At 43.0% G+C, this 10,226-nt stretch overlaps 1 protein-coding gene across 3 annotated transcripts; it reads right to left on the bottom strand.

Moving 5' to 3' along the window:
• Positions 1 to 6,595: 6,595 nt before the first annotated feature.
• On the bottom strand, positions 6,596 to 10,226 carry RPS12 (ribosomal protein S12). Of its 3 annotated transcripts, none has more exons than XM_008058609.2 (6): positions 10,144 to 10,226; positions 9,958 to 10,008; positions 9,676 to 9,792; positions 8,453 to 8,555; positions 7,951 to 8,052; positions 6,596 to 6,687 (listed from the first exon to the last, which is right to left on the bottom strand). In XM_008058609.2, exons 2-6 carry the CDS (start codon positions 9,969 to 9,971, stop codon positions 6,625 to 6,627), a joined length of 399 nt encoding a protein of 132 aa, XP_008056800.1. In that variant the 5' UTR covers positions 9,972 to 10,008; positions 10,144 to 10,226; the 3' UTR covers positions 6,596 to 6,624. The 3 variants fall into 3 exon arrangements, with proteins under 3 accessions (XP_008056800.1, XP_021568299.1, XP_021568300.1); XM_021712624.1 differs by having other exon boundaries at positions 10,138 to 10,188; XM_021712625.1 differs by having other exon boundaries at positions 6,606 to 6,687; positions 7,941 to 8,052.

The raw sequence follows: 10,226 nt of genomic DNA, 5'->3' as shown, positions 1-10,226 counted from the left end.
AGTAGGCTTCAAAAAGAAATTATTGCAATGTAAAAATAGTTTCCCTGAATTCACATGCTTTTTAAACTGTTCCCAGGTTTCAAAATGGCTTTTAAAATTATTTTTTCAGTCTCTTAGAGCCATGTACCCCATGTTGTGATAGGATATGTTTCTCTGCCCTGTTCCCAAGAGTAGAGCTGGAGAGAAAGGAAGTTGAGACGGCTTGGCACCATACTCTTCTCAAAGAGGCCCAACTTGAGAAATTAACTTTCCTTGCCAGAGAAAAAGGAACATGAGAAATTAAAGGTTAAAACAGCTGAGGAGTTTAAGCTTGAGAAGAAAGCCCACAAACAAACAAACAAACAAACAAACAAGTAGGTAACATATCTGAGTGCCAGCCATCCCAAGCACAGTCCTAGGCACCGGAGACAACGGTTTAAACACAGTCAGTGCTTCCATGGAGCTGTGGTGTGGCGATTATACTCTGCAAAGTACATCTGCTGCCTTGAAATACTCCAAATTATACCCATTTTTCAGAATAGACCTTCTTTGGAAACTTTTGCTTTTCAGGTGGTTCTAGGCATATTCTCAATACAGTAAAAGAAACATTAAAAATCAACTTTAGTCGGGCTCGGTGGCTCAGCCTGTAATCCCGGGCCTTTGGGAGGCTGAGGTGAGTGGATTGCCTGGCCCACGGGTTCGAGACCCGCCTGGGCAACTTGGCAAGACCTCATCTCTACAATAAATCAAAAAACCAGCCGGGCGTGGTAGCGCGCCTGTAATTCCAGCTACTCGGAAGGCTGAAGCGGAAGGATCGCCGGAGCCCAGCGGGTCGAGGCTGCGGTGGCCGGGAGCAGCCACTGCACTCCAGTCTGGGCGACCGAGTAAGACTCCAACTCAAAAAAAAAAAAAAAAAGAAAAACAACCAATGTCCATCAATGGTTACTGATTTCTAATCGGTATTGCTGATAATTATTTTATTTAAAAACCTTTATTAAACTAATTAAAATCACAACTAGTTAGAAATAATGGTATGTAAGTTAGAAAATGCCAATGTCCTTTAATATGTAAACACTTAAAATGTAGATAGTCTAAAAGCAAAGGCTAATTAGGTCTATTTCAAGGTATTATTATTACCATCATTATTGGGAACATTTATTAAATCAATCCACATGATGACTCCATTTACAAAAAAGCAAATGCAACCAGAAGTAGTAAAACTAAGGCTAAACAATGTATTATAGTCTCTGCTCCTACAACTGGAATTCCCCAAATCTTCAGAGATGAGAGAAGAATCTGTTCCTACGGGGACCCTGCTACAGACAGTGTTTCTTACTTGTTTTTCATTGATCTGCCCTTCACTTGGCATCAGCTTCTTACTGCCCTCCTCTGACTAGGTATGAATTCAGTCTTCTTAAGCAGTTTTTATACAAGGGCAATTTTACTAGACAAGTGGAAAAATTCACTTGATTCATATAAATTTTTTTAAAGATTATTATATTAATGGAATTCAAAATTAACTCCAAGAGTGTACCATAGTATTTCAAAAGCAATACGTTGATTAAAAAGAAAAAAAAGCAAATGGAAATCCTTTTCAGAAATACTAACACATTAATGTATATCCTTTCAGTCTCTCTTCTATTCTCTGCCAGCATGCAGTTCTAAATATTTTTTTCTTTTTTACAAAATGCTATCCTATTGTACATGTTTTGAATACTGCTTTTTGAAAAACTTCCTGCTAACAAATGTCTTTCCATACGATCCATTTCAGTGGCATCATAATATCCCATTATGTACATGTACATTTTAGTGAAACTTCTCCTTCAACTGACAAAAATATTAATAGTTCTGTGATGAATATACTTACAGCTATGCCTTTTTTTAAATTGGAAATTGACTAATAAATGTATTTTCTAAAATTGAAATGTGAACAGAACCTCAGAGATCAGCAGGGCCACAGGAGAATCACCAGGGTTGTCACCTTTACATGCTTTGTAACTCAGTTTGTTTAGTTCATATTTTATTTTATTATTATTTTTATCATTATTACTAGTAGTAGTCGCTTACAAAACTGCCTTCAATGTAGGTGAAGAATCCTTAAGGTTCACCCTCCTCTCCGGTTCCTAGTATAATTTTGAGTCAAGGTCTCACTCTGTCACCCAGGTTGGAGTGCAGTGCCATCATCATAGCTCATCACAGCCTCCAACTCCGGGACTCAAGCAATCCTCCCACCTCAGCCTCCTGAGTAGCTTGGACTACAGGCACATGCCACCATGCCTGGTTTTTTTTTTTCCTTCAGGGATGAGGTTTCAAACTCCTTGTCTTAAGCAATCCTCTCACCTCAGTCTCCCAAAGAGCTGATATCACAGGCAGAAGCCACCGTGCCTGGCCAAATTTAGTACCAAAGAAATTTGAAAGAGACTGAAAAACAGTTCTCTATCTCTTCTCTGGCATATTTCCTTCCAAGCGCTGAGGGACTGTGAAAACCAAATTAGCAGTGTAGTGATGAAGAGGGTCATGGAATACAGAAGAGGCATAAATATTCATAAGGAGTGTTTCGTGCAAAGTAGGGGAAAGGTTACAAGACCACCTTCAATGTAGGTGAAGAATTCTTAAGGTTCACCCTCCTCTCCAGTTTCTAAGTTTTTCCAAGCAAAAGCCAGATTTAACGCAGTTCTTATCAACAGACGAAGTATTAGGTTCTGCAAGCTTTGGGGGAAAGCTGGCTGAAACATCTCACTTGTGACCATTTGAATTGAGATGTGCTGTTATATTTGACGTGTTTAAGCCGTATGTTTTTAAAAGGACTCATGAGGTCCCAGTATTCTGAATACTCTGAAGTGTCAATGCACGTTCCCCAAGCTCTACATACTGGATCAATCTTCAGTTTCAACTTCAAAACCCCTGCACCCCCAGCACCTAGCCACCAGCAGTGCGAGTCAGACTTCAATCAGCAAGTTGTCTAGAGGAAGAGGGGAGAGCCTGGTGGCCCTCTCCTGGTCACCCCCTCATCCATAGCTATGGTGCCTTTTTATTGCTGAACTTACTGCTGAAGTTGTTCTGGCACCTGGACTTCTTGACTTCTGAAAATGTTCGGCTGAGAGGAGCATGCAGAACCCCGCTCAGCCATATGCCAGTCCCGTCCTCAGCTCAGAGTGGTGAAAGCTGTGATCGTATTTTCCTTCCTTGACTACAGACTCTCCCCTTCTTTCTCTACAGGTCTCACAAATGCTTGTGCTTAACGTAGTCCTTGAGCACTGTTTAAAAAGCATACTCCTCGTAAGTGAGCTGGATAAAGAAAATGTGGTACGTATACACAACAGAATACTATGCAACCATAAAGAACAAAGTCATGTCCTTTGCAGCAACATGGACACAGCTGGAGACCACCATTCTAAGTGAACTATCACAGAAACAAAAAACTGAATACCGCATGTCCTCACTCATAAGCAGGCCCTAAACATTGGGCATGGGAGCACAAGGGTGGGAACAATAAATACTGGGCACAGCTCAATGAGGGAAGGAGGGAGGGGCACACAACCACCCATCGGGCATCATGTCCATTACAGGGGGCAGGGAGGGGAAGAGGGCTCGCTAGAAACCCAATCCTCACCTACACACAATTTACTTATGCATTAAACCCCCACGTGTACCCCATAATTCTAAAACTTGAGAAAAAAGCATACTCATTTGAAAAAATTCAAGCTACATGTTTTTTTTTTTTTGAGTTGGAGTCTCACTGTCACCCAGACTGGAGTGCAGTGGCCGCTCCCAGCCACCGCAGCCTCGACCTGCTGGGCTCCGGCGATGCTTCCGCCTCAGCCTTCCAAGTAGCTGGAACTACAGGCATGCGCTACCACGCCCGGCTAATTTTTGATTTAATATAGAGATGAGGTCTCGCCAGTTGCCTGGGCCGGCCTTGAACCTGCGGGCTCAGGCAATCCACTCATCTCGGCTTCCCAAAGCGGTGGGATTACAGGCCGAACCACCGAGCCCGGCTCGAGCAACATCTTAAGTCCTCATTAACAGTCACTTCAACACTGTTCCAGGGTTTATAATCCATTGCCTTAACAATGCAGTTAGACTGGAACTCTTTTTAACAGACAGTAGCATAATGCATTTTTTTCTGTGGATGTCTTTTTTTTGAGTTGGGGTCTTGTTCTGTTACCTAGGTGCACAGTGACAACCACAGTTCACCGCAGATTTGAACTCCTAGGCTTCAATCCTCCAGCCTGTCTCCCAAATAGCTGGGACTACAGGCATGCACCACCACATCCAGCTAATTTTTTGAGAAGTCTCGCTATGCTGCCTAGGTTGGTCTCAAACTCCTAGGCTTGAGCAATCCTCCCACCTTTGTTTCCCAGGGCATTGGGATTAGATGTGAGCTGCTGCCCCCAGTTGGTTTTTCAAAGCATGTGAAATGACTGATCAGAAACCCAAAAAATGCATTTTAGCAAAATTAGGATCTGGCAAAAATAAGAGTTAAGGATAGAAAGAAAATGGGATATTTGGCTCGGAGCCTCCTCACTGTTCAAGAGTGCAAGAAAACATCAAGTGGTCTACATTTGGGCACCTGAAGAATGTCTCCAGCAGGATTCAGAACACACAGCAACTAGTTCCATTAGACCATTTTCCCCAACAAAACAATAAAGACAAATCTGTGCCCTGGCATTTTAGCTCTGATGGGCTCCCCAGTGAATTCCATCAAAGGTACATAGGCAGATCACCCTCAGAATAAAGTCACATGCAAGTTGGGTGGTGAAGGGTGAGTTTTCCAGGTGGAGTCATGTGCAGAGATGGTCATGACCACTTTTGAACTGCAACTCTGAACGGTTTGAATAATTGAAGTGGCTGATGTCATGAGAATCATCTGGGTGAGATTCTCCTGATGGTTGTTGAGATAAAGCAGTAGGGAGAACTGACAGGGAGTAACAAGTGATGTAATAAACAGCTGGGCACATGCCATGTTTAACCCACTTCACTACCAACACATTAAAGAAATGATAAAAATCACTGAGGCATGAATTTGAGGTGCATGTAGTTCATGGGAAACTGTAGCATGGTAAGAATTGACCAAAGTCAAAGAAAAAATATGTTCAAAATCATTAAGTTGTGGGAGTGGCAGAATGTCCAGGAAGGCTATAAACCTGAACTCTCTAAACTGTTCCAGAAACTTGAAACAGGGAGAAACAAAGTAACTGAGATGTGTGGTAATGGCCCAAGTGGGGAAAGAACAAACAAACCTGGAGGTAAGAGACTGTGAACCAGTCTGAGTGATTGTTGACATTCATATTAAGACCAGCAGTGAGGACAAAAGCCAGAAAAAATGTGGATAGAGACGTGTTAGGAAGAGAAAGCACTAGTATTTAGGGTGAGACGTAGCATTCATCAACCAGATTGAACCATGTTCTGTTAACACTGCAGCTGAGGTGACTGAACACAAGCAAAAAAAAGCTCAAGTCCTGAAGTAGATGAGTGTAACATTGGCTTATTCCAAGCAGGAATCTCAAGATCTCCAGCCTGAATTAGTATTCCACAAGACTTAAAAGGTAGTTTTGCATTCTACTTCACAACAGTTCAGATTATGGCAGATACAGTCTCTCAAAATTATAGTATTTAAAATATACCATTCAGAATTCAAAATAAATTTTCCTTAAGCAAATAGCACCTGAGGTTGACAAATGAAACGCCAGTAGGTAATTCGTTACACCATCTAAAAGGCTCAACCATACATTTGAGGCCACTGAATGCACTACAGTGAACATACCAGCATCTTATAATAGAAACTGCTGCATACTTACAAAGGCCCTCAGTATGAGATTCTGGGTGAGGGCTTAAACCTGTAAATGGCTAAGATGAAAATTAGAAGTGGTGCACCAGTAAGTCTACAGCCTTCCTGGTTTCATGGTCTGGCTGAGATTTCATTTCAGAATGAGCATTGAGGATCTAAGATGGAGAAGGGCCACGGACTGGGAGAAATAAATATGGGCATTCCAGGTGATTTTGTGATTTTTCTGCATTTTTTTAAACCAATAAAACCTTTAATAAAGAAGTGGTACACAAATATACTAAACCAGGATGGCTCAGCACATGGCCTCGGGTATAACAGTACAGACATCTGACCTAAGCTTGAACTGAGTAGTTCCCCTGCCCAGGCTCCCAGGGACTAGGTAGGGTGTGCTCACATACTTCTTCTGTACAGAACACTTCAATGAAAACTATGGACAATATAATTTTACCGATAGGAGAGTGAATAATAAGTATTACTGGACATCAAGTACTTTTAGAGTCCCACAGCCCAATTTAAATCCTAAGCACCTTTGTACTTTTCTAACTTGCCCAACTCGCCATTCTGCCATTAAGACCACAAATCTCAGCCCATTTTTCCAGGTTCTAGGCTGGTCTAAATGTCTATACCCAAGTGACCATGAATGCCACTAACAAATCTTGGTGGGCCCATCTTTGCTTAGAGGTTGGGCAGAATACTTTCCTGTCGAAAGTACAAGAGGTCAAATAAGTTATTTTAGAGCATGTTTCCAATTAATAAGTTGCAACGATCACTTTTTCCTTCACTAAAAGGAACCTTACTTTACTGTCACAAATAAAGAGCCAGAGATGAAGAAAATGAGCCAAAGTTTTATTTGTTCATTTCTTGCATTTGAAGTACTCTTCGATGACATCCTTGGCCTGAGATTCTTTGCCATAGTCCTTAAAGAAAATGCAACTTCTTATTAACATTTAGAAATGCTACAACGTTCTTAATACAAAACATAGCAAAGCTTTAATTAGCTGTCTTTTAAGAAAATGTCCTTTGTTAACCCTTTGCACTTGGTGAGGGAACATAAAGGTATTGCTGGTAGGGCTGGGAGTGGTGGCTCAAGCCTATCATCTCAGCACTTTGGGAGGCTAAGGTGAGAGGACTGCCTGAGCCCAGGGGTTTGAGACCAGCCTGGGTAACTTGGGGACATCTCTACAATAAATCAAAAAAGTAGCCAGGCATGGTGGCGCATGCTTGTAGTTCCAGCTACTTGGAAGGATGAGGCGGAAAGATCATCTGAGCCCAGCAGGCCAAGGCCACGGTGGCTGTGAGCGTGTCACTGCTCCTCAGTCTGGGTAATGAAATGAGACACCAACTCAAAAAATAAATAAAATATTTTTAAAAAGATATTGCTGATGTTAATATACAAGACAAACTTATGCTAGGACTAATTTTCAAGAATGTTTTATTTCCTTGAAGCTTTCCATTCAAATTTCACAAAAAAGCAGAGATGGAATATATGCTGAAATATTCATCAGTTGATATAGAGAAGCGCATCCTCCCATTATCTTCAAACAGACTGGACAGTAAATTACATATTATTGTGGGAAGAAAATGAGACTGCACTGTCTACTCGAATAGAAAAAAACCAGGTGGAAGACATCAAATTACTACTGCATAACACATATCAATGAAGCTGAATGCATGTTGGTGACCATCTCACAAATACCAGAAAAATCAGAAAACTTTCATTTTTTGGTCATAAGTTCTTCAATGTCCAAAATTCCACTTAAGACAAATATCATTACAATAAATTAGGTTCCAGTGGTATACTATTTAATATGAAATGACTTGCTTTTCACTATTTCATTAAAAAGTGTGGTCAAGTTGCTGGTGACCCACAAGATGTTTCCCAGTGCAAAAGGATAAACACTTGTTATAGCCATTTTCAGGGACCTTAAGGACTTCAATGTCCTTAAGGCTCGTAACATGGCTTTACTATTGCCAACTTTTTAAGAGTTTCTGCAGAAACACATTCAGGTTTGCAGACTCACGGCTGGCTTCTAAACTGTGGCTTACCGTCATTTCCAAAATGCAAAAATGTTTTTAAAACTGTTGAGATCACCTTTCTTCCCCACCCTCAAACATGTTTTAATACAGTTACATTTGATTACTCAGTACAACCTTCATCCCAAAGATAAACAGTGGCTTACCTTAACTACTACACAACTGCAACCAACCACTTTCCGGGGTTTCCCCTCTCTGTCGATTTTACACAGGCCTACCCATTCCCCTAGTTTCTTGTTGTCATCAACCTATTGGGAGAATTAAAGAAGTAACATTAGTACGCACTAACACTACCAACAATAAATTAGACCCCAAAGGTGGCTGTAGTCAGAAGGGTGACATGGCAGTTTCCTCACAGCAGTTCAGTAGAGGGAGCCAGTTGTCATCATGTACAGCCCCCCCTATAGCTCAAGCGGCACAACCAAAATTAGCACTTATTTCTGCAGGTATTAAATGATTCTACAGTTCACTTACATGGCCAACAATGTCAAATCCATGCAATATTTAGACCCGCAGAAATTAGTATCTTTGAGACTTTGCAAAATTTACAATGGTATGACAGTCCCTACACAGCATTACCACCAACATATGACCTCTAGCTATAGCATCTATTAACAGTCCAGACAAACCAAATTAGGAGTAACTTACCTTAATTAGATTGATTTGGTGTTCAGCACAAAGGGCTTCCACCAACTTGACGTACATAGGCTCATCACAGTTGGATGCAAGCACACAGAGATGGGCCTGGCGCCTGAAATTCAAATTGCAAAGAAAACAAAGCTAAAATCCAGATCTAAATCCACCACTCGTGCATTTTACAAAGGTTATGTTTTGCATTGCAAACATCAGCAAAACGTTAAGCAGCAAATCTACTGCAGTTCACCATAAATGTGCACAAAGCTGCTTCAGTCTGATGAACCTGTTACACAGCATCGTTACTCATCTAATTAACCAAGAAAGCCTAACTTTAAGTAAAATTTCTTTCCCCAAGCCACGTTTGTACAGGGAAAATTATTTTAAATATTAGTGGCCAACCAAGACAAAACCACAATAGTTTTCTGGTAAGCCAATCTCATACATCCATAAGAAACTGTCATGCAAAACTACTAGCTACTTACTGGCCAAGTCATACTGTACAGCTTCCCTAAGGCATAAAAACTACATAAGATTCACAGCAGGACCTACCGAACTACCTCAACAAAAAAAGCACCATTTCCGATGGATGCAAAGGGCCAGCTTACACCAAAGTCCCACTGGGAAACCCTTCAACTGCATTTAAGTTGAGCTTAAGTTGTTTCACCAAGCTCGTCATCCTAAGGAACAGACTGAAACATATTCGCCAAATACTCCACATTCGAATTAAAGTTCCACGGCTACTATGCCTATCTCACGTGGATACAAACGTTTCTGCCGCACAAGTGACCTTGAAACTCGTTCACTGAACGCTTGTTTTGCAAACTACTAAACGAAACGGGGCTCTCCAACTATCCTCCAGATAATGTGGAGAAGATCCACAAAAAAAAAAACAAAAACCCACCGAGTAGCCCCACCACCTACAGGTTTGTCAGACTGTTCTGTTTCACTCATGAAAAGGAGTGAAGGGGTATCCGACGACTGAAGTCATCATCCCAACGCTGTAGGAGTGCTACTCTCTTCAGGAACCAAGTGCTTCTCCCCACGCCAAGCAACAACCCACACGACGTCAAGTGGGCCACGGAGATCTGAGTTCTGATACCTTGTCCCAGGTTTCCTGGAGGACGGGATGCCATTCAGAACTTGGGGGCTAACACCATGAGCTTCACGCTTTCTTCCCTCGGCCGCAGTTTTGCTCCGGCTGCAACACCCCACCGTATTGAGACTGATACACGTACTTGTCTAAGGCTTTGGCGGCTTCGCGAATTCCACGCGCTAGGCCGTCGTGGATGAGGGCGGTCTTCAGCACCTCTTGTAAAGCTGTGTTCACGTCCATTACACCTCCAGCAGCGATGCTGAAACGCGACAAGCCACACCCACGGTTAGACGCCTCGCAAGCTTCTGACTCCCCCGGGCCCCCGCACCAGCACAGATCCCGTGCACCCAGGTGCGCGCATGGCGTCCGGGCGGATCGGCCCCGCGCCGCCAGCTCCCGGCCACGCCCCGGTCCCCGGGCTCACCCTTCCTCGGCCATGGCGGTGGATTACGGGAGACGCCGAATCTTGAACGCACTGCCAAGACAAAGACACCGACACGTTACGGGACGCAGCTTAGGCCCGGATCCTCACCCCCACGTCCCAGCCAAAACACACCGGGCCGCGCGAACCCTAAGCCCCACGCGCCCTGCAGCCTCGGCCCGCGCTCACCCCGCGCCTCCGCCTCCGCGCGACTCGGCGGCGGCAGGGAAAGAGATCGCCCGCGCCCGCAGGACGATATTTAAGGGGCTCCA

Source organism: Carlito syrichta, unplaced genomic scaffold (assembly GCF_000164805.1).
Source record: "Carlito syrichta isolate Samal-C Ts95f unplaced genomic scaffold, Tarsius_syrichta-2.0.1 Scaffold303504, whole genome shotgun sequence".
In the NCBI taxonomy this organism is placed as follows: domain Eukaryota; kingdom Metazoa; phylum Chordata; class Mammalia; order Primates; family Tarsiidae; genus Carlito; species Carlito syrichta.
The sequence above is the reverse complement of the archived record's forward strand: the minus strand, read 5'-3'. Positions and strand labels throughout refer to the sequence as shown.

Excerpts from the sequence above, each read along its gene's own strand:
- RPS12 (XM_008058609.2), bottom strand. Across the intron at positions 8,556-9,675 it reads GCCGCCAAAGCCTTAGACAA|GCGCCAGGCCCATCTCTGTG; the intron begins GTACGTGTATCA and ends TTTGAATTTCAG. Across the intron at positions 8,053-8,452 it reads ACCAAATCAATCTAATTAAG|GTTGATGACAACAAGAAACT; the intron begins GTAAGTTACTCC and ends TTCTCCCAATAG.